At 58.3% G+C, this 23,042-nt stretch overlaps 6 protein-coding genes across 6 annotated transcripts; 5 read left to right on the forward strand and 1 right to left on the reverse strand.

The window, feature by feature from the left end:
• Positions 1-496: 496 nt before the first annotated feature.
• On the forward strand, positions 497-2,683 carry B0H64DRAFT_94432 (uncharacterized protein). The gene is made up of 3 exons (XM_062809003.1): positions 497-1,348; positions 1,420-2,387; positions 2,465-2,683. Exons 1-3 carry the CDS (start codon positions 796-798, stop codon positions 2,504-2,506), a joined length of 1,563 nt encoding a protein of 520 aa, XP_062662724.1. The 5' UTR covers positions 497-795; the 3' UTR covers positions 2,507-2,683.
• Positions 2,684-3,070: 387 nt separating this feature from the next.
• On the reverse strand, positions 3,071-7,197 carry B0H64DRAFT_387710 (mitochondrial protein Pet127-domain-containing protein). The gene is made up of 3 exons (XM_062803224.1): positions 6,572-7,197; positions 4,027-6,541; positions 3,071-3,983 (listed from the first exon to the last, which is right to left on the reverse strand). The coding sequence occupies exons 1-3, from the start codon at positions 7,012-7,014 to the stop codon at positions 3,177-3,179; spliced, it is 3,765 nt and encodes a 1,254-aa protein (XP_062662725.1). The 5' UTR covers positions 7,015-7,197; the 3' UTR covers positions 3,071-3,176.
• Positions 7,198-7,631: 434 nt separating this feature from the next.
• On the forward strand, positions 7,632-8,593 carry B0H64DRAFT_94449 (uncharacterized protein). Its single transcript, XM_062809004.1, has one exon. It carries the CDS (start codon positions 7,887-7,889, stop codon positions 8,508-8,510), a length of 624 nt encoding a protein of 207 aa, XP_062662726.1. The 5' UTR covers positions 7,632-7,886; the 3' UTR covers positions 8,511-8,593.
• A 3,925-nt stretch (positions 8,594-12,518) lies between these two features.
• On the forward strand, positions 12,519-14,971 carry B0H64DRAFT_94483 (uncharacterized protein). Its single transcript, XM_062809005.1, has 2 exons — positions 12,519-14,867; positions 14,930-14,971. The coding sequence occupies exon 1, from the start codon at positions 12,978-12,980 to the stop codon at positions 14,697-14,699; it is 1,722 nt and encodes a 573-aa protein (XP_062662727.1). The 5' UTR covers positions 12,519-12,977; the 3' UTR covers positions 14,700-14,867; positions 14,930-14,971.
• A 1,228-nt stretch (positions 14,972-16,199) lies between these two features.
• B0H64DRAFT_455011 (uncharacterized protein) lies at positions 16,200-18,014 on the forward strand (the record flags this gene model as incomplete). The annotated part of the gene is made up of 3 exons (XM_062807291.1): positions 16,200-16,571; positions 16,637-17,645; positions 17,794-18,014. Exons 1-3 carry the CDS (start codon positions 16,470-16,472, stop codon positions 18,012-18,014), a joined length of 1,332 nt encoding a protein of 443 aa, XP_062662728.1. The 5' UTR covers positions 16,200-16,469.
• A 917-nt stretch (positions 18,015-18,931) lies between these two features.
• On the forward strand, positions 18,932-21,309 carry B0H64DRAFT_455016 (uncharacterized protein; the record flags this gene model as incomplete). The annotated part of the gene is made up of 3 exons (XM_062807292.1): positions 18,932-19,641; positions 19,747-20,153; positions 20,204-21,309. 3 exons carry the CDS (start codon positions 18,932-18,934, stop codon positions 21,127-21,129), a joined length of 2,043 nt encoding a protein of 680 aa, XP_062662729.1. The 3' UTR covers positions 21,130-21,309.
• Between the last annotated feature and the right edge of the window lie 1,733 nt (positions 21,310-23,042).

Here is a 23,042-nt window from a genome sequence, read left to right on the forward strand (position 1 = left end):
ACCAGGTGGCTCGTGTTGCGGGCTCTGGGAGATCAGTTCTCGTCTCAGCCACCAGCTCATCGTTGACATCGTTTTCTATTTTTGAACGGCAGAGTTTTTTTCTTCTCGTAGCCTCAATCGCTCTGTTAAACCAGCAAGTTGGAGGACAATCGTCAACAAAAACTGCCCGACTGCCCCACTGTGCACTGTGGCCGTAACGACTGGCTGCTCATGTAGGTTGAGACCCACCCAACCACCTGAAGATCCAAGAAGCACCACCGACCTGGCCAGCAGCCCGGCCCTGGGAAAACAAGAAACACGCGTACGTCTGTTGTCTGTCTGTCTGTCTGCTGTCTTGAAATATTCAGGCCACCTGCGTGCCTGCTGCCCTCCCGTCCTGGCCTGGCCATTTCCCACTTTCAACACCTTTCCCGACTCCCCGCAACGGTACTTCGTACAACCAGACTTTATTTAGACCTGTGCTCATTGTTTGCGACAGTGTAACCCTAAACAGGTACAACCAAAACGGGACTTTCTCCAAACGCTCGGAGGTCCCTGCACCCGCAACCCCCGAAACACCTTCCGGGTCTGCAACGGTTAATTCCTGTTTCGCTGTGGTCTTGCTTCACTCCTCTCGATTTTCGACACTCCCGTCGACCCATCTTCGTTCCTCCACCACTACCTAGCTCCCGCTGCTAAGTCGTCGCCCAAAATACGACTGCCGCTTCTTGCAACACACCGTTTAGCCCGGGGGATTGCGTTTCGGTGTTCTCGAGAGCCCAGGGAGCTCCTAAACCAAAAAAATAAAAATCCAAAATGTCGGCCAACGATTACTACCAACAAAAACCGCTACCCGATGCGGCCGGCCCGGGATACGACAGCGGCCGGCCAGCACCATCCTCCTCTTCAGTCTACTCTACACCCGCGCCTCCCTACAGCGCGCAACCGTACCTCGCTCCCGGAAACCGCCCGGCGCAAGGCGCATCTCCTTCGCCCTTCGAGACCGTCTTTGACGATCATGTGTATCCCGCGAGCACACACCAGCCCACTCCGACCTCGAGCATGCACCGATTGAGCCACCAAGACACCGGGTACCACGGCCACTCGCCCGTCTCGCCCGACGACATGTACAATCGCCCCTCCGATAGCATCCCCCTCCAAGACCACGCCCAGCGCGTGCCGTCCAAGGACCCGGAGATGCAGGACCACGTTTACGACGCGTCGCAGTCCCAGCCCAAGGCTCGCAAAGGGCGCGTGCGGTTTGGCGAACTCGGGATGCTGGGTTCTGGCCGTAAGAAGATACCGTTCGTTGTCTACTTTTTGACCGTCGTCCAGGTGGCCGTCTTCATCGGCGAGATCGTCAAGAACTGTAAGTAGCCCCCCCCCCCCCTTGATCGAGGTACCACTTCGGCGAGAGGCAGCGAACTAATGGCCGCCCAGCTACAACAACCGGCTCCCCCATCATGACTCAACCATCCTTCAACCCCATGATCGGCCCGTCCCCCTACATCCTCATCAACATGGGCGCCCGCTTCACCCCCTGCATGCACGACGTGGAGGGCGTTCAGAACGCCAATGAGACGCTGCCCTGGCCGTGCCCGAGCAGTACCACCCTCGACGATAAGTTGCCCGAGAACCAATGCACCCTCTACGAGCTCTGCGGCTTTGGCGCCGTTGATCCCACCAACGAAGACGGCACCAAAGTCCCCAACCCACCCGCCCCCAACCAGTGGTTCCGTTTTATCGTCCCCATCTTCATGCACGCAGGGCTCATCCACATCGCCTTCAACATGCTCCTGCAGCTCACCCTCGGCCGCGACATGGAGAAGTCGATCGGCTCCATCCGCTTCTTCCTGGTCTACATGTCGGCCGGCATCTTCGGCTTCGTTATGGGCGGCAACTTCGCCGGCGCCGCCATCGCTTCCACCGGCGCGTCGGGCTCCCTCTTCGGCGTCATCGCCCTCACCCTGCTCGACCTGCTCTACTCGTGGAAGGACCGCGTCAACCCGGTCAAGGACCTGATCTTCATCCTCATCGACATCGTCATCTCCTTCGTCCTCGGCCTGCTTCCCGGGCTCGACAACTTCTCCCACATCGGCGGCTTCCTCATGGGGCTCGGCCTCGGCCTGTGCCTGCTGCACTCGCCCAACTCGCTCAGGCGCCGCATCGGCGACGACGTGCCCTACGCCAGCTCCCACGTCAGTGGCGGGTCCGCCGCGGCGGGCTCCCCGCCGTCCTTTGTCAAGAACCCCATCGGCTTCTTCAAGGGCCGCCGCCCGCTGTGGTGGGCCTGGTGGCTGATCCGAGCGGGCGCCCTGGTGCTCGTGACCGTCGTGTTCATCCTACTCCTGAACAACTTTTATGTCGACCGCGCGACGTGTGATTGGTGCAGGTATCTCAGTTGTTTGGTAAGTTCCTGGCTATCTGATGCCCCCCTTCCCCCTTTTCTCTTGTGAGCTTGTGGCTAATACGGTGCCGTCTGTAGCCTGTCAGCGATTGGTGCGAGATTGGGAACTTGCAGTTCTAAATCTCTCCGAGGCATGGCGCGCGCGCGCCGGGTCTTATCAAAAACTTCCATGCCAACATGGCAGTGTGGAGGCCACCGCTCCATCTCGATCTACTCCTTACTTCGCGCTGAGTTGGTCTTGGTTTGAAGTTGGGTTGGGAGGTGTGGTTCAGGGCGGATGGTGGGGGGCATAATAAGCTCACATTATGCATAGCAGCGGCGTTTTGGGATTTGTCTTTGTTCGTTTACTTTTCAATTTCCTTTTTTCTTTGAGCTCGGCGGTTTTGGGATCATCTACTTGGCGGCGGCGGCGGTAGGACTCGCTTTGTGCATGGCCAGGATTGATGACGTCCCGCGTTGGCTTTCTGTCTCGTTTACCCCTCCAATGTAATCTGGATTGTTGGATGATGGGTTAGAAGGCGCTGTTGGAGAGAAAGGGGGCAAGGGAAGAAGAATAGAGGGGCTTGGAGTTGGCAGGTTAGACCCGTTAATTGACCTGGTGCTTCCTCAAACTGTTTACTTGTTTCAACGAGACGTTGCGGGATACGAAAATGGAGAGGCAAGGATTTAGTCATTCATGTGACATGTAAGAGTGAATGTCGTCGTATATGGTACAGTTGGTCGTACAAAATCTATCCCACAAACATTATAATACACATCTGTGCACACAGTGGATGCGCCGCCCCTTGCTCTACCACTTTTTCTTGCCCCCCTTTCTAAAAGGGGCCCGCTTCCCATCCCCATCCTCATCCTCATCCACATCCTCATCCCCATCGTTCTCCTCAGCCTTGTCCTTCGTGTGACTAAACACCTCCTCATACGACAGCGGCCCGTCGGCACCGTAGACATGGACGGGCTGGCCGCGCTGGCGCCTATCCTCACGGCGGCGGAACTTGCGGCCGCCCGTGCTGTAGCGGTTCAGGTTGCCCTGGAACATCGAGTACCAGCGGTCGCCGTCGTCGCGGGCGTCGCCGCCGTCGGCGTCCTCCGGGTAGAGCAGGTTCTTGCGGCGGTTGAGCACCATGCGGTACAGGTTCTGCGCGCGCTCCGGCTTGACCTCCTCGATGGCGTACTCCACCTGCCACCGGTGCCCGCGGTTCATCTTCTCGGGCCGCGCGACGTACTCGCAGTTGACCCTGTTGCGGATCGTGAGGATCAGGCCGTACAGCTCGCCGCCCTCGGCTTCGTCGTGGTAGTGCTTGGTGCCGCTTGCTTCTCCTTCTTGCTCTGCTTCTCCTTCCTCCGACGGTGTTGCGTTTTCGGACTGTTCCGTCTCTGTGGCCGACGTCCCCTCCGTTTCCACGGCTGCCTCGGTGGGCGGCGTTGCTGAATCTTCAGACGGCGTGGCATCCTCCGTCTCGGTGAGCTCCGTCGGCTCGACTGGCTCGACTGGCTCGGCCGTCTCCGTTGTCTCGACGGACTCGGTCGGCTCGACCGTCTCGACCGTCTCCGTTGTCTCAGTTGGCTCCCCCGGCTCGGCAGACTCAGTCGGTTCCACCTGCCCCCCCCTCCTGGACCACCACGGTGCCCGTCTCAATAACCCCGTTGCCTAAACCCTCCTCTATCTTGTCCCCGTCCTGCGGCTGGCCCGTCGGCTCCAGCTCCGAGAGGATCTTCTCGATCTTCCGGAGCTTGAGTTCGACCTCCGACGCATCCTCGTCGATGATACCCTCGTCCTCGATGGGCGAGGACCACTTCTCACCGGAGATCGCCCGGGCCTGCCTCGCCCGGGCTTGCCTCGCCCGCATAAGGATCGCCAGCTTGACAATGAGGTCTTTCAAGGTAGGTTCATCGGCGGATGAGTCCTCGGTTGCGGGCGCCCGCCCACCCTCCTTGGAATCCTCGCTCGACTCTTGGGTGACCTCCGCTGCTTCTGAAGTGCCAGCCGACGTGGCGTCGGTCTCCGCGCCAGACTCAGCAGCCGACTCGGCGTCAACGGATGCCTCAGCCTCGCTCGACTCGGCAAGCTCGGAGGTCTCCTGGCCTTCGGGCGCGGAACGGCGGCCGTTGCCCGTCAACGCGTCGAGGAAGGAATCGACATAGCGCTGTGTCTCATCGGGCGCTGCGGACCGGAGGAGCCCGCTCTCTCTGAGAGCATTCTCGATGGCTTCGCGGACAAAGGTCAGGCCGTGCTCCTCGTCCTCCAGCTCATCCTCCACCCTGAGCATCACGTCCTCCCAGGCGCCAGAACTGGATATCTGCTCGCCCTCGGCCTCGTCGATATCAAGCTCGTCGGCCTCGTCGACACCCTCTTCCCCACCCTCTTCGTCCTCCAAGGCACGTGCCTCTCTAACAACGCCCATTATTTGGCGCTCGAACTCTTCGATCTTGGCTTGCGTGGCGCCCTGGATCTGCTCGATTTCCGCCGGGGTGACGGGCTTGGCGAAGATGTACATGAAGGGCGTCTCCTCACCTCGGGTCTCAAAGTGGAGGCGTAGTGATCGGCCGGGGTACTTGGCAGCGGCTTTATCCAAGACCTTGTTGAGCAAATAGAGACTCAACTTGAACTCGCGGTCGCCAAGGGTCACGTCTTCCTGGCCGTGCAGCGAAAGGTCCATCTCCTGGAGGGGGATGTATTGGAAGCCAAAGATGCGTTCAGTGTTGTGGTAGGCGACGAATATGCCGTCCATGCGGCCCATGCGGACCTGGAGCGAGTACTTGAGGAAAGCGGACCGGATCATGTCGTAGTACTCGCGCTCAAATGACTCCCACTGGCCGAAGCGGCTGCGGATCTCGTAGCCCATGCCCTTGTGGAAATCGCGGGCGTCCATGCGGATAGAGATGACAGCCCTGGTCTTGAGATCGAACATGCCGGTCCCAGGCAGCCTGGGGTCGTAGGCGTCCAGCTGGGATCGCATCATGAAGTCACCCAGGGTGGTGTAGTGATATGACTCGGGGCCGTTGCGCTCCTCTTCTGTCAGCTGGTCCGAGTTTGATCGACGGTACTTTTCGAACTCTTCCTTGGGCAGAGTCAGGAACTTTTCCATGGATTTGCCCAGCATGCTCAGAACGTTTGCGCTATCGAACTCTTTGTCGGCATCGATGGCGTAGGTGCCGTCCTTCCAGTGGAGGAAGGTGGCGGCGGGGGCGCGCAGGATGCGAGTGAAGCGGTGCGAGTCGACCTCGAAATCTTTGGTCATCATGCCAGGATTGATGGGACGCCAGGCCGAGAGGAGATAGTGGAAGTGGGCAAGGGTGGAAGTCATGCTCGAGGTCGAGCCCGTGTACTTCTTGTTGTGCTCGGCGGCTGTCTGGATGAGGGTGGTGTCCTTGGAAGACGTGATGTATTGCTTGATAGCGTCGTAATCGAACTCCTTGACGGGCATGATGCGCTCTAGGTAGGGATCGAAGTTGAAGACGCGAGAGCGGGGATCTTGGATGTGATAAACACCTGGGTTAAAGAGCACACGATCCAGGCCGTAAGCTAAACTAGGGACAGGTGGTTGCTCCTTCTCGATGGGGGTCAAATCAATTTTATTCGCATCGATGCGGTTGACGATGAAGTCGAGAGGTCCCTTGCTGCCCGTATTTTTACTGGCGCGAAGCGGTGCGAGCTTGGAGGATTTGGAAGTCTTCTTAGGCGCCTTCCCAGACGAGTTCTCCGTCGGCGCTGTAGATTGCTCGGCCGGGTTGTCTCCCGCTGGCTTGACAGCGCCCAAAGCCTCGGCTAAGGTCTTGCCTGTGATTTTCTTTTCCTTTGGCGCAGCGGTCGGAGGGTTCTCATCCAGTACACGTTCGACGGTCTGTTGAGTTAACTGAGCATCATCTCGCAACTCTTCGCGGAGGACCTGCTTCAGCATTGCAAGAGCGCCGTCAAGGAGGTTTGCGTCGCGGGCTGGTGGTCCCTTTGCTCCCTTCGGCTTGTTCGGCGAGCCAGAATCGGCGGCGGGAGCGGGCTGTTGAGCCCCAGGTTCGGTGGCGGGGGCATGTTCGGTCGTTTGAGACGGTGGGCGCTGGTCGGCCTTGATGTCCTTCAACACCTTGAGGGTCTCGCGCCAGAGCTTGTGTCTGATGGTCGGCGATGACGAGGAGAGCGCCGAGGCGGATGGGGCTCTCCTGCGAGCCGCCCGAGCCCGTTGTGGGGACTTGGTTGGCGTCGAAGATTTGGTCGACTTTGACGGTTTGGATTTCTCAAAATCCTTCTCCTCCTTGGCCTGTTTCTCGGCCTTTCTCTTGTCCCTTTTGTCGACCTTTTTCTTATCCTGTTTCTCAAAATCCTTCTTGTCGTGTTTCTCGGGCCTTTTCTTGCCCCGTTTCTCAGAATCCTTCCTGTCCTGCTTCTCGGGCTTTTTATTGTCGTGCTTCTCGGGATCCTTCTCAGCCTGTTTCTCGGTTGTCTCCGATATCTGCGGTGGCTGCGAGGGCTGATCAGTCGACAACAGCGCCGACGACGAGAAGTGGCGTGCTGCACAAAGTTTGGCGACGGCACTCGGTAGCCTCGTGGCACCGGTGGTAAGTAGGGCGCGACATGATATGCATATAAAATGATTCCTCAGTGCGCTACGTCCTTGTCTAGCCAGTCGTAACATGGCAGTGCACTTGAATCGGGATCGGAGTCAAAATCCTTGTGTTATCGGCGTCGTGATCCGGAACGAAAACGAAAACCTCCAATTAATTCGAACGCGATCTCTGCAACAAAAGCTTATCGCGATAAACTTGACCGGCCTGACCCTTGCCAATCAAGTTATTTTTTCCCCACCTTGACTTCTTTTTGGGCGGACTTTTATTTCACCGAGATGCATTCGGGCCAGGAACGGAAGACGGTCACGCACGGAACACAGATTACATAGGTCGGTACGAAGTACCGATAAGCACTTCAGGCCTCTTCTCTGCTTCACCACCACGGTAAAGGATAACCTATCCGCCTCACCGACGATGGGAAGCCAATAACCGACTCACAATGCCCTTAATCTCACGAATATTTTCTATGTCCTCTTTCACTCAAATATTCAACTCGGGTGGCATTCCATGCGTCTGGAAGAACCACTGACGGCCATTCCCTCTTCCCTGGCCCCTTCATAGCGTGTTGCGGTGCTGTTCCAGGTCATCTCTGAGACAGACGCGGATTCTGCCATGCTCCCCATCAATTACGGATTTACGCCGACGAATATGGGCTTTCGGACGCAAATCTACTCATGAGGTCGATCCGGATATCTTCCAGGGGCGGAGCCAAGGGAAGAAGACGACGCGCCAGTGGCTGATGGCGTGAGAGGCTCCAAGAGCGGGATGTGGAAGATAAGACTTGCATCCGAGGATGATGGCACGGCCCAGCAGAACGAAGCCTCCCAACGATGTGTCCTTGCGGGCATCGTCCTCAAAGGCACGGGGGAGGCTTTCGGGCCAATTGGAATGATACGCTTCGTGATACCCTCGAGCGACCCGCCGACCCCCATCTTCACACATGTCCCGAAACACACTTCACTGGACTTTGATAGATGAACTTCCCACGTGCGACGAATGCCACTCGCCTAATGGTACCGTTACGCGACGTCGATGCATGGGGATCCAGCCGCCTGGGCTCGCTTGGGTCGGCCAACCCTCCCCCAACCTACACCCCCAACATCCCCCAAGTCACGACGAGATATCCAGCGGGATGAGTCGACACTCGGTGACTAGTCTGGCACTGGACAGGTCCACCTTACCGCTGTGGCGGCACAATCACAGGCTGAAGCTAGACAGGGCACCAAAGAACCTACGACGCTTGTTCGGGGGAGGAACTTTCGGCGCGTGTTTCGTGGGCATCGAGTCCAGCTCGGCCACGCCACAAGAGACGGCGTCCACGCCGTGTCAACTTGATAGAGATAACGTTTTGGTAGGGGCGGGAGCGCTCGCTCCCGTACAAGCCAGGCTTCCCCCATGCCGTCCCAATCGGACTCGTCCCTTCACCTCCAAAGGAGAAAGTTCGGGTGAGCCGGGGTGGACGATGACGTGCTCTGGACAGGGACACTTGTGGTTCGCGATAGGGCTGAGAAAGAAGCAACGATATCTCTCTGAAAGCCTTGCGCAGCTGGGTTCGACATCTTGATCCAGCTGTCTCACCGACAGGTTTAGTCCGTATCGGGCAGAGAACTTCTGCCGTGTAAGTGGTGCGGACCGGGCGCCGATGGTCTCGGTACGCTTATCTGGCGATGAGCTTGTTATCGCCAACCCGGTCTCGCCAATGGCCTTGGCTTGTTCTCTCTCACCCTTGTCTACCGCACATTTCGATTCGAATCGGACATGGCCAAATGGCTCGGCTCGATCATGAATGGCTTTTGATCCCCGTTGCTTGCTGACGTACTTTTCGAGATGTCCAAATGCGCTTGCGGCGGCTTCTCGGTGGGGGGGAAGAAAAGGCCAGAACACGCTTACTCCATGGAATGAGCGGATGCATGGGGTCCGCCGTGCTCATCTCATCCATCAGGCCATCACCGTGGGAGCGCTGACCTCTCCCCTCCGTCTTGTCCGTTTGCTTTCTCCCGGTTCGCCTCTGCGTTTCACGAGGGCGACGCCCGATCCGATGGTCAAAGCCGTTGGATCTGGCCGGCGGCACGAACCCGTACGAATCGGGCGAGCATGTGTTAGGTAGGCGCGCTGCCATTTGTCTGCTTCTGTAACCCCACGACAAGGGGTCTCGTCCCATTAGGTAATGGGCTGCTGGGCGCAACGCCTCCCAAGATGAGGCGGCGGGATGCACCCGCTCGAGGCTGAATTCCAACTTCTCCCCACTTCACCGTGTCCCTTGATGGGTGCTGACGCCCCAACGTGATGTTTGCGAGCTCCGAACAACCCCTTCCGATCTCGATAAAGGGAACGCCACGTTTCAACGACGATGGACGCTTGACACTTATCCGCGAAGTTCGAATGCCTAGTAGGAATGGCGCACGGGTGTCAACCATTCCGCGACAAAGCACGCAAGGGACGCAGCATCCTATCAATCTGGACGGCTTCCCACAGACGTGTGTCAAACAAACTCATGGTTCGGACCTGTCGTTGGTAAAGGGTTCCGCGGCTGTCATGGCCCGTGAGATGGAGCCCTTGGTTATGTATGTACACAAAACCGCGGCTGGTCCGGGGACGACCATTCGCCCACGGCACCGTATGCACGTATCCTGCTCAAAGGCATGATGTGGTATCACCCGGGGGCCCGCTGCACCTTTTACCTCTCGTCCCGCGTCGCAGCATTTCGACGTCGCATGCCTCCCGTGCTCCCCTGATGAGGAGGCCATTGGCCGGGTTTAGGCCGGGTACTCGGTGTTGGATGGCGACCAAAGCCTCGCAAATCACGAAACGGTTTGCGCGCAGCCGGCCCCGGCACGTTATCTCTTTGGCCGAAGGCGTGCGCGCGCATGGCGCCCACAGCTTTTCTGCCTCGTTCACAGACCTCCCTCACGGGCCTCGTCGCTGCAGGCGCTGTGGGAAAAACTGACAAGCGACCCGAAACATGCCGGGCCACCGCTACTCTGATACCATATCTCCCCCTTATCGCGATATGGCCGCGCCTCAGAGCGTCAGGACAGGCATGGTTGGCGTGCCATGCTGCGGTACCCGATCAAGCGCAGGGATCTGACACGGGAGGCCACCTCTTCGTTGTGAGATGGTTTCTTCTCGTCGTTCACAAAAGTCGTCAGCCCTCCAACCGTCCACATCCAGTGTATGGTTAGGTGCGGTAAGCTCGGAGAATAATTGCCACCCCATCTTGGCTCAGCGGACTTACACGAGAGACGGCATCGGTCGCAGAGGGTCGGCTGGGGCGCGGCGCGCTGGTTCTCTCCCTCCCGTTTCCACAATATGTATTCGTAGGATTGCTCGGTTATGAATGCTGTGCAACGGGATAATCGGCACATCAGCCGACAGCATAATTGCGCCAGAGGCCGGTGCAACACGCCGCAGAGAGAAAATGTGAGCAAAGTCGAGGGAGATTGGGGTAAGGCCAATGACAGGCGAGTACGGAATACGCAGTTGGTTTCGAGGAGCCAGAGCAATGCAAAAGCCGTGGTCTGCGAGACTGAGCGGCGTGCAACGGTGCGTCGTCCGAGATAACAATCAACAATGTACATACACAACAAATAAGGTACCTGCCTGAGTTCGGTTATGGGCGTCCCAGCTCGCCCTGGTCCGTGGAGCCTACCTTATCTTGCAGCTGCCATCGGCAGCACCAAGATTGCAAACAGACTCACATCTCGGGAACAAAAATGGCGTTCAACCGAGACTGGAACGGTGAAAGCGCCAGATCGCGGCCGAATGGGAAGAGACCCAGGCCGCCAAAATTCAGGAGGCAGGCTTGATGCAGGAATCGGGGTCTGGGATTCCCGCCGAACTTCTAGAATCATGCACCGTGTCGATGTGCCTTTTTTTTTTTGTTTCTCGGATGTTGGCGCCAAAAATGGGAGCCAAGATTTGTCGGCTCGAGGGGCTGCAGTCTGGAACGCACGCTAATCTGGAGCCTCAGGCAGCAAAACTTCTTATCTTGGACCCCCACAGACGGCCGCTGGGTGGTCGCTGCTGGTCCATGTGGCATCCCTCGAGTCCCACCGGGTATCCCTGTCAGATCGACCCTGTTTCCCTGTTGAGAAAGTTTCTCGTTGGCCCACAAGTTCATCGCAAAAGAGACAGTCCCCCCTGGTCCGCAACGGGTGAGGACCCTGCTGGTCGTGCTGACCCCCCCGGGACAAACGGAGCCCACAACCCACTGGCGGGGGGATGGATCTGGGGAACAAGGAAAGAAAAAAAGTTTGGGAGGCAGGAGCAGGCAGGGCCGTTCATCCACAGAGCCTGACCATGTGCAAAGCCGGCGCCGTCTCTTTCGGTCACTGACACACCAAACTCCGCCGCTGCGCCCACCTTTTGCAAAACGCATGGTCTTCCCCCTCCACGTCCCGCCCACGCTTGTGGGAAGGCTTTTCACAATGCGCTCGTCCGTTCCCACTTGATCCGCAATGTATTACACACAACATGCTACGGTCCAGAGTAGAAACTCCACCGGCCAGACCGCCTCAGGTTCGCACACCTCAGTCAGGTCTGGACACGTCTGTGCCCGTCCATGCTAGGGAGGTACCTAATTATGCTCCAAGGGCAGCTGCCCGGGCTTCCATTGCTCGCAGTCGAAAGAAGACAATTGTCACGTCAGCTGGCGCCATCTCGGCGTCTACTACGTACGGGGGTCCAGAGAAAGGTACGGCGGGCGCGGGCGTCGTGGAGGGGCAGCGTAGTGCCACATAGGATGGAACCTCCCCACACGGGAACTCGACCCGCGGCGTCCCCGGTACCTCGCTATTGGTAAAGACCCGCTGCCATGGCCATCAGAAACGGCTGGGTACCTTCTCGCCCGGCCGGCAAGCAATTTATCTTGCTCAAATCCCAGCAGCCGGCGCTATCTCTTCGTACTGGGTATCTCTCTTTTTGGTCTTTTGGGGCCTTTCCGTCCTTCTTTTCCCCGGCCCACAACCTCGCCAACCGCGGCGCTGTTTTTTGTCTTTCTTCATTCCCGTCGTCCCGTGTTTTTCTCGTCGGGTCGGGCGCCTTGTTCCCTTTCCGCGGCTCCATAAGACATTTAAAAAGTTACCCGCTCCCGACGCTGCTACTGCGACACTAAAACAAACAACTTCCATCGGCTGGCCGTTATCGGGACCGTCCGCACTCTCCACACAACCTCGGGAAACGTTATCTCCATACCTACGCTACCACGGGAACCTGCCGCTCTGCCGCTCTGGGCAGATAGATCAAAGACCTGGGGATCCTGCAACCGGTTTGCCTGCCTATCAGCAACCTTGAGACCCTCGCTCCGCCTGCATTCCTCGGTATCAGACAGATAGATCAGATACCGCCAGATCTGGGACCGGCAACCCCCCCAAGCATTTCACCGAGCGCTCCCCGTTCTCCCCCAGCCAACCAACCAACCCCGCCTCCCTACCTCCCTGGCCTGGCCTGGCCTGGCCTGTCCTGAATCGTTTATCAGTCGGCCATTCCTTCCTGCCTTGCTTTGGGCCCTGATCGCGTCATATTGGCGCCCGATCGCTAACCCACCACTGCTGTTTTCGGGTCTCGATCACACGACATATCGGCTTGCACAGAGCCTCTCGAGGACCCTGACGACCAGTCCCACCTCTCACACATAACTCCCGGCCCCCCTCCCCCGCTACTCGCCCTGCGGCCAAGTGTTTCTGACCCTGCCGAGACTGGGGTGTTACTGTTGACGAGCACGGCCAACTTCACCGCTGCCCCATGGATATATCCCGGCTAGTCCAGCTCCTGACTGCCATGTGTGATTTCCGATAAGCTGCCGTCGTTGGGTCGCTACTCTCTCTCTCTCTCTCCCTTTCACTCTCTCCTCTTCTCTCTCCCTCGCTCATCGCCTTGTCCCGTCTTCACCTCCCGGGACACCACCTACCACCTACCACCTACCAAGGATCCATCAGCCAAGCTGTTTCCTCACCAGAATCAGCCTACGGCCTCAGGGGCGCCGCAGGACACTTCTCGCTCTCAGGCGATAATCACCCCTCTAATACCCGAGATGTCGGTACACTCGGCCTCTCCGTCGCCGTTGCAGATGGCAGCCAACGGCCAACCGGATGAAACGAAAATGCCTCAGGGGCACTGCCGGTACATCTTGCTTCATCCCGAGGTCAAGGGCCGGAGGTGCGCATGTGCCAACTTCTCGCTAAACATGGACATCCCCGGCGCAACCTGTGAATGTGGGCATCTGGCATGTTTCCACAACAAGGAGCCCGAGCCCTCGACAGACCAGAAGCAGGAGCTCGAGCTTCTGAAACGGCGGCTGCAGCAACTCGAAGAGCAGATGTCCAAAGGGCAAGACGACGTCTTGGACAGCGTCGTCAGCAGGCTGAACGAAGTGGAGGACCACTTGGAAAAGAGCAGGGAGGAGGTTGGTGAGCAAATTAAGGGGGCCTACCGAAACGTCAGCATGACCTGGCGTTCCATCGAACAGGCCGAACGCAGGACTCAGCAGCACGACGAGCAACTCCGCCAGATCTACGACAAGCTCCGCGATCATGACGAGCAGCTCGACAGGCTGCATGCGGGGCAGCTGGAGCTCCGAGACGCCGATCTCAGCCTGGAGGAGCGCATCGAGAACCTAACCGAGACGTTGGAAGAGGAAGAGGAACTGCGGTTGTCGGCAGCGCTGGCCGTCCGACCACCGCGAAGGAGGTCGACATCCGACGCGTCTCGCCCAAACGTCCCTTTAGGCCCTTTAGGGGCGGGGGCCGCCCACCTACACCCGTATCGATCGCCGACGGGCGGCCCCATCGCCAGCGCCAACACCAGCCCCTTCCCAGGACACGGCGACGACATAGGGCGCGGCGGAAGACGCCTGACCCAACAACAACAACACCACTACCACTCACCGCGGCCGAGCCTCTCCCCTTCTGCCCGGCCCACGGGGCCCTGGACGGTGCACGTCTCCCTCCTACCCCATGCCTATGTGCCCATGCCGTTCGAGCGCAACACAACGGCGTACCAGCGGTGCCTGTCGCGGGGCCTCCACCAGATGATCGCGGTGCAGGGGCGCGACGCGGCGTCGTTCAAGCAGGCGGTGGAGAAGGCGTTCGGGCAGTTCCTGCGGGGTCGCGAGTGGATGCCGCTGCAGGCCAAGCTGTGCGACGCAGCAACCCTCCAGGGGCTGCCGATGCTGCGGCAGCTCGACGACCCGGGCCGCCACCACCTGCTGGTGGGCGGCGCGCCGGGCTGTGACCACGAGTTCCTGCGGCGCCACTGCGCCGTCGTCGACCCCCACGGCGTCATCGACTCCCTCTACATCGCCATGCGCCGCCACACCATCAGCTGGCACACCCTCCGCCACGCGCCCGTCTTCCTCGACGGCCTCGAGTCCTGCTGGGCCCACGACGCCCTGCTCGACACCGACCCCTTCGACGACGCCGACATGGCCGTCGACGACGAGGACCGCCCCGCCGCCGGCGACCTCACCACCGCCCTGCCGCCTGTCGCCGCGGCCGCGGCCGCGGGCGTGGTGGCGGGGCTCAAGCGCCCGCTGACGGAGATGTCGCGGTCCAACAGCTTCAGCTCGGGGACGGCGGCCTCCGCCGCCGCGTCGACCGGCTCCGGGGGAGCAGAGGGAGGAGGAGGAGGTGACGAGGCGAGGGTGAAGAGGGCGTGCCCTGCCTCGTCGGTGGTGTCGGCGGCGGCGACGGGGGGCCAAGCGCCCGGGCCGATCGTGGATATTAGTCGGAGGAGGGATACCATCAAGACTGCGTGAGTGGAGTGGTGTTGGGGGGGGGCAAAGTGCTATTTTGGGGCTGGATATAGGTAACCGACCATGCCCGCTTGGGTCATGTGGCATCCGGTGGGTGGCACAGGACGGTACGGGACGGTACAGAACTCGATCACGTCTGGCCTGACTAGCCCGGCGAGGAAGAGGATAAATGTGAGACGAACGAACAAACAAACAAACACAGGGTATAGACTGTGCTGATAGCGCGCTGAAAGGGGCGTAATGTTATAGACTTGGGGGATCAAGGGGGTCGCGCGAAAGGCGAAAGGCGAAAGGGTCGGGGCGTTTGACGGAGACAAGACGGCGTACAACGATACAGCGCGGGGCTGTGGGTATTTATTTTGGCTTGGCTTATCCAGGTTAGGTGTTGGGCATTTTTTTGTTGTTGCTGGTGCTGTTGTTGGTTGTTGGTTGTTTTGTTCACCTCCCTCCGTCATATTTTGTCGAATTCATTTACCTTTTCTATTTATTCATCTTGACGCCGTTGTATGGATGAGTGAGTTGGGTGGAATGTTTGGGGATGGGTGGGTGATAACAGGAAATACTTAGCCCTGTGTCGTCGAACATGGCGGCAAGCCTCATGGGAGGATGGTTCCGTACCTACCTGGCAACTGGCAGCCGGCGTGGCTTGTTGAAGGAGGTTAGTTGAAATCAAAAATGATAGACTCTCTCTACCCGCCGAGTCCGGCCGCCCAGAGCCGGCCGATGCTGAGTGTATGGTGTGAAGTGAAACCTCGGGCCGATGGCTGTGTTTGAGTCGGAGGACAGGATGAGAGAGGAGGCGGGTTGGGATTTTATCGGTTTGTTGCCGTATTCCTTGGCCGATTGGTTTTGACGATGTCCGGATTAACATCGTCCCCTCGCCTGATGCGAAGCTCGACCGCCTCCATCCAGCCAATGGCAAGGATATGCCGGGTTACACAGCGTTTGGCGATGAGGAACTGTGTTAGGTACCCGTTGTCCAGTCGGTGGGGTCTTCTCATCTCTGACTTCAGAGCAGGTCAAGAAATAACTAAAAAGGGTTGTGTAAGAATGGGTTCCAAAGGGCAAGTGGTCAGTTTAGCAGTTCTGCTGTGAATTTGGAGTGCCAGTTTCTAAACTTTGGAGACTGGAAGGAGGCACTGAAACGACGAGGCAATGTGACTGGCAACTTGAAAATTCTTCTAGTATTTGATATAGGGATGGAAGAAGGCATTCTGAAAATAAAATGGCGAAAAGACCAGGTGAGACACAGATCGTTCCGGCTTTTGGATGTCGCCTTTTTGGTGTGTTGAAGGGTTGGAGTCAACAACGGGCAGTTCTTGATTTCATGGCCGACGTAAACGGCAAGGGATCTCGGAGCACGGGCCGTTTTAGCCTATAGGTAACTTAAAGTACCTTCCCGCAAAGTAAAGCAATCAAGTACAACCAAGTACCTTCCCCAAGCTCTTCCAACCAAGACCAGATCTCCGACCGCAACCAAACGCCCGGGCGCCACCAGCCGCAGCCTTGCGAATGCAGCCCAACATCGCGTGTCTTCGATCTCGCAGCCAGCCTTACCATTTACGTTAATTGGCTTGCCTCTCATATACCTTATCTTGCTCCCGATAACACAATGCTTTGTTCCCTCGTTTCCTAAACCATTAATTGTCCCACCTCTCCCAAAGTTATCCTACAGTTATTGCAAAAGTCGAGCCGCAAACTCCATCACACGAAGTCGAGCGCGTTGTCGCATCACATCCCATCACATCGCGTCCACATTCCAGACTCCTCACCATGGATCTCGACATTGAAATGGACGTCGACGACGTCCACAACCTGCCGGCTCCCACAATTCCCGAGGCATATACCCAAGATCTCGTCTCGGAGGAAGAACAGGTTCGATTCGGCGACGGGCTTCCCACTCCCGCCCAGTGCAACTCGCTAACTGCCATTCGGTGCAGGAACCCGGCGAGGTAGAGGAGGCACCCAACCACGAAGACAATGGCGACATGGCAGACAATGACAAGGCAGTGGTGCCATACAAGGTGCACATAAAAGGCCTCGACACATTCAACCCGGACCACGTCAAGGGCTATCTGGCAGAACACTACACCACGAGCGAACTTGGTCGCGTGGAGTGGATCGACGACACATCGGCCAATTTCATCTTCAAGTCCGAACACGCAGCACAGGAAGCCCTCGTCGCGCTTGCGGCCGTGGAGATTGCCGACGCGACGCAGCTGCCGCCTCTCGAGGTGATACCCGCCAAGGGCTTCTCGCAAAAGCCCGAGTCCACATTACGCATTCGATTTGCTGTCGAGGGAGATAGAAAGGCCGCCAAGGCGTCGGAGCGCAGCCGGTTTTACCTACTGCACCCCGAATACGACCCGGAGGAGCGCCGACGCCGAGGCGAGTTTGGTAGGGGAAAATACCGGGACCGAGACGACCGCCACCGGGACGACCGCTACCGGAGAGACAGGCGGGGCGACAGACGAAGGGACCCCCGCGATGACGAGGAGCCCGAAACCTTTGACATCAACTTCTATGATGATGACCCGTCAGCCTTGGCAACACGCACGAGCGGATCCTCACACCCGAGGCGGCGTTCAATGTCGAGCTCTTCCGATACCAGGGGAGCAGCCCAGCGGAATCGAGAGAAGGAGCTCTTCCCGACGAAACTCTCCGGGGGTGGCCGCGGTTTGCGCGGTCGGTCAGCTTCGCCGGTCCGAGACCGCGATGGGGATGCCGAGATGGATCTGGATGAGGAAGCGCGGTCAGCCGCGGCGTTACGCAGCCGGGAGAAGGGGCGTTCGATCAAAGAGCGCCTGTCCCGGCACAACAACACCAAAGAGCTCTTCCCGTCGAGGGAGGACAACAGGGCGAGAGAACTGTTTCCCACCAAGGCTGGCTCATCCGTCGGTAGCAGGGCACAGATGGATCAAGTCAGCGACACCACGGTTCTGGCAAGCGGTATGTTTCGACTTTCTCTCGCGGCGAGGCTAGCGCGAGTGCTCTAGCTTCACAGAACGCACAACGGTTTCGAGATGACGCTTGCTATTGTTATCAAACCCCATCACCCTGTTTCACTCATTGACACCCACTCCAGCAAGTCTTGCAGATCGGATTACCGCCCCTGGCGCGGGCGGTTTCAACATACGCGGTATCGCCGGCAAACGCGGTAACGACCAGGGCATCGCCATCAAGGGCACGGGGCCCACAGCCAAGGAGTTATTCCCTGAGAAGTTTGGCGGTGGCAGCAACGCCAGCAAGGAGCTTTTCGCAGAGAAGATCGAGGGCAGGGGCCGAAGGAGACAGAAAGCAGAGGACATGTTCTATTAGCTGTTGTAATGTGTGACGGGAAGCTGACGAATGGGCTCGTCGCCCAAAGGCCACTACGGCGCACATAGCCAAGGCTGACTGGTGTGCTAGCGACAGTCGCTCGGGGTTCATCATCACGACGACCCCTCTCTCCCCTCACTAGGTGGTCGTCCTCGTCGTTTCATCACGGGAAGCAAAACGTCGCTCGAAGCACAAAACGGGGCGAGGGAAAACGCGGAGCACACAGGCTAGCAAGATGCACATGGGCTTGGGCTGAGACGGAGGTATGGTGACCACTTGGCTTTGTTGATGCGGCTCGGTGGTGTTGACTGGGTCACCAGGCCAGCAGGATGATATATAAACCGAGTTCGACGATGGTTTCTTGCCGACTTCCTCGGCTCTCGAAGATATCGGCGATGCCGTGGAGTTGGCGCCAACGAATAAACACGACAGACCGATGACGGGTCTGATTTTCTGCTGCTCAGACGAGGTGCTCCCTTCATTTCCCACGTGTTTCGATCTGACATATGAATGAATGCATGGCTCAGTATCCTCCCTTTCCAACTGTCAAGTTCTGCGAGTACAGCTGTAGGAAAGGGTGGTTCCAATTGTCTAGAAACTGCGCAGTTGTTCCCATTATTTGTTTGTTCACCGAGACGAGACGACATCCCTTTAGGTCCACAGCGAGCCGCGCCTTCCTTCCACTTCTTTCTCTCATGCGATTCTCGTCCGAACCCGAGCCCGAGCCCGTGATGCCTCTGCCTCTCTGCCTGAGATCCCCATTAATTTACCCCATAAATCTTCAACTTTCGCAACTACCCACGACACGACCCTCAAACCACATTCCATCAAACAACCCTCTATCAAAACTTCCTTGTCAACAACCCATTTCCATCACCCTCCCACGAGTTTCATCGACCCAACGAAAAACAAAAACCATGACCGACAACAACCCAAACCAAAACACAACAAGCTGGTTCCGCACCTTCGGCCGCTCCAGCAGCAACATCACAAAACAACAACACCAGCAACAACACCCACCGCCACCACCGCAATCGCAACCGCCCACCCTCCAAACCCGCCACACCTTCCACCGCGTCCCGACCCCCGTCTCAACCCCAACCGACTCCCCCATTACCGGATCCCCCCAAAGCCGCTCCCACCACTCCCAACACCACTCCCAACACCACTCCCAACACCACTCCCACCACGCCCACCACCACCACCACCACCGCAAATCCGCCGGCGCCACCCTCCGCACCGTCTCCAGCTTCCTCAGCCTCAAGAACAGCAGCGCCCGGAATGGCTCGTCATCCACCCTCGACGCCATGGCAGCGGGGGTAGGCTCCGCGGGGTCGGAGTCCGAGCCGCCGGTGTGGGGGGCGTCGTCGTCGTCGCTGGCGATGCTGCCGCTAAGTGAGATGGATTATTATTACTCGGGTTACTCGGGTTATGCGGGTTCGGAAGGGGGTGGTGGTGGTGGTGGGGCGAGGAGCAGGAGTGGGAGTGGGAGGAGTGGGAATGGGAGTGGGAAGGAGGGGGGTGCTGCTGCGAGGGAACCGTGGCATAATCCGAGTCTGATGCAGATGGCCGAGTTGTTGAGTAGTGTGATGGGGAGGATGGGGGCGGGGGAGAGGTTGGATCCGACGTGAGTTCCCTTTTTTTTGGCTTTTGTTTTTCTTGTTTTGTTTTGCTTTGTTTTGTTTTGCGGTGTTGGTTGGGTTGGTTCGCTGATATCCGTTTGTTGTTGTAGTTACCACTCGTGCGTCTTGTCCCTCATCGAGGGCTTCTACCGCCTGACTCGGAAGTTGCGAGACACAGAAGAGAAACTCGCAGAGATAAAGGACTTGCGGGAGAGAGAGCTGGAGCAGTTCCGCGGCATGACGGAGGAGTGGATCGAGACCGGCGAGGCCTACAAGGCAGAGGTCAAGCGTCTCGAGCTCGCCCTGGCCAAGGAGAGCAGGGACGGCGTGGCCAGCGTGGCCCTCGCCCGTCATGGGAGTCTCGTCGACCGTGTCGGAAGCAAGCGGTTCCACGCCAAGCTGAAGCGGCTGCACAGCTTGCAAACTCAAGAGGCCGCCAAAGAAGACCAGGCACGGCCGTCGGAGGAAGAGGACCCGATTGACCTTGCCGAAGCCACGAGCAGCTACAGGACGTTGTGTAGGTTTACGCCTGACCGGAATCACGCTCTCGGTGCTAACCGCATACAGGCGCAATCCCAAGGATCCTTGATGCTGAAAACGATGTTACCCTGAGCCGTGTCGTGGAACAGCGCGAGTTTGAAGAGTGCCTAGCTCGCCACCAACGCCGAGAAGGACGAGTTAGGGCTGCTCCGGTCCTTGTTCACCCAGGTGGCGCTCCTGAACCTCATGATATCCTCAAGGATACTCTGAGGGACCAGCATTCTTCGAATCCCATCGCAAGTCAAGATACCTTTGTCGAGACGGCGACGGAATATGCGATCATAAGCAACGACCAGCCAAGTGTTACACCTAGCCTCGAATCCCAGTCTTCTCTGTCAACGGATAATGAATCGACGTCGTCCTCGGATTCATCATCTCCTGACACAGAGGTCGACCCTGCACCGCCCTCTTTCAGCCTGTTCGGTAAATCGAAGGGCCGGCCGAATAAGGGAAAGAAACATTCCGAGGCATCAGAGTCAAGTCACCGGGCGCCCGAGGGCCGGCGCGAGGGCAAGGGCAAAGGGGTGTTGCCACAGTTGAGGATCACAACCCGCCATTCTGAACATCACGAGTCTCTGCTAGCCCAGCCAACCGACATGAAAGAGCGGCGCAGGTGCTATTCGTTCGACAAGGGGGGCGACGAGGTTTTATCCGTGACCTCTCCTATTTCTCCCCCCGAGGTCTATCCCCCACTCGCGCCATCTACGGGAGAAGAAGCCCTAGCTCCAGCAGAAACCAACAGGTTGCTTTCGGTCTTGTCGGGCCTTCGGGGCGCGGTATCTGACAGTGAAGGCAGTGTGCCAGCTGCACCACCGTCAGACTCTAGCTCCGGTTCGATGAGCCATTCCACATCCACTAATACTGTCAGATGGGTGGGCGATGATGGTGGCCGTGGTGATGGCGCACTTGAGGGCAATAACAGCGACCATGAGCGAAGGCAAGACAGTTCCTAACTGATAAATTATGCTTATACGAGGGGCACAGGATGCTCGGAGCTTCTCCCGCTCGGTAGGGCAGCGACAGCCTCACCATACGCTCCCTCCAGCACGATTTGCTCTTGGGGCACATAGATGTATGCCACGGTATGGCACAACACCGAGCGTTGTGCTCCGACAGCGGTTCATGGGAAGCAGGAGTGCAAGCGAATGTGTTTTAGCAGCGAAGAATGAAAGCTCACTTCTGTTTAACTCCTTTGCCCCATTACCGCGTGACCTCTAACTGTCCTCTTAGACCACAGCGGCGAAGTAAAACGCTGCCAGACCCAGGAGCCTCGTCGCACACTCTTGTCAGCTTCATTCCTCCGCTGCGAGTAAGAAGACAGTACGGCATAGTCTACACAATGAGGCGGAGGGACTTTGACCCTGATACCCGGTGGCACTTTGCAAAAGGGGGTTACCAAACGTATCGATCAGCCAACGCGATCTGGGACGCCCGTTCAGGGGCAACGGCAAGAAGGCTGGCAGCATTTGTCCTCGCAGTCCCCGGCCTCCTTCTCGGTCTGGAGCCTGCTTGCGAGAGCAAGCCACCCGCCAGCATCTGTTACAAGTCCCCAAGCCCTCTGAACACGTCACGACCGCCTGCCCAACCCGATCACCCATGGTCAGTCACCGATGCCCCTACCGTGGGCCGACCAAAGAACATGGAAGTTTCCAAAAAAGCAGTCGACGAGACAGTTCAGCTCGCCTCTATTTCCTTCCGTACCACACGCCCCCTTTCCCACCCCACCCGCTAACGCTCCCCATTATCCCATTATCAGATTGTGCTTGTTGATGATGCCATCCTTCCCGTCTCCCCCGTCCCGTTCAGCTCTGAAGCGGCCGAATTGCAATCTCCCCACCTAGCCAACCACAGACGGCAAACGACCTTTTCCCTCACTGCCGAGGGGGACTTTGAGTTTGAAGGTCCCCGGTTTGTGTGTGGATGAAGGTGAGTGATGGGTGCGGTATCACGGTACGAGGGAAAAGAAAGGTGAGATTATGCGGTGCTGGTCAGTGCCGGCGGTGCCAGCACATCAGCACGTCAGCACATCAACACACCGTAGTTAGTTTGCAGAAACGTTGTCCGCCGCCGCGGCGGTCTGGGAGACGGGAGGACGGTGATCGAACCCGAGCCGTGCTTCTCGTCACGGCCGAGCTGAGGCAAGAAACATGTCTCATTTCGTCTCATCGATGAGAGAGACAATCCGCCGCTTGGTGACGATAGTGTAAGCATTACCAAGTGTTTTACAGAGCCATGGCATCGAGAATTTCGACTCCGATCGGCGCCTCTCCCGGGGCGGTTGTCTCACACAGGGCTTGAAGAGCGGCGCCCCCTTTCTCGATCTCCAGCAGCAGCAGCCTTGCCAGGCAAAAAAGAACGGAGTGCCATGGCAGGCCGTGTAAGCATGCGGTTAACTACGGGGCTTGCGAGGCCATCTCTCTCGGCGGCCGACTGGGCCCCAGCCCAACCGATCCAGGCGCGCGAGCGGCGGGACGCAAAACCGTTCCCCGGCCCATTCAGGCTGGGGAGAGAGAGGCGCTCCCGTCGTGCCACGGCCCACGGCCCAATTCACGCCAGGACCAGACGGCCGATGGTTCCCGATCTCCCGCCCGCCGCCCCCCATGCTTGACTAACTAGCGGAGTGACGAGTTGAGCGTGCTTGGTGCAACTCAGGGACCAGCGCGGCCAAGTCATCGACGACGCTCAGCATGGGTCCGGTCCCGAGGTTTCATACCATCATATCAATGCGAGAAAGGGGAAAGAAGCAACGGGCTGCGTGTGACGTCGCATCTCGGGAGCAGAACAGGCTAGAACCCAAGACACACATCTGTCTGTTTATCTCGTCCATGGTGTGAGTGTGGGTGGGTGGGTGCGGCGTGTCCCCCGG

Source organism: Chaetomium fimeti (assembly GCF_033439085.1).
Source record: "Chaetomium fimeti strain CBS 168.71 chromosome Unknown B0H64scaffold_2, whole genome shotgun sequence".
In the NCBI taxonomy this organism is placed as follows: domain Eukaryota; kingdom Fungi; phylum Ascomycota; class Sordariomycetes; order Sordariales; family Chaetomiaceae; genus Chaetomium; species Chaetomium fimeti.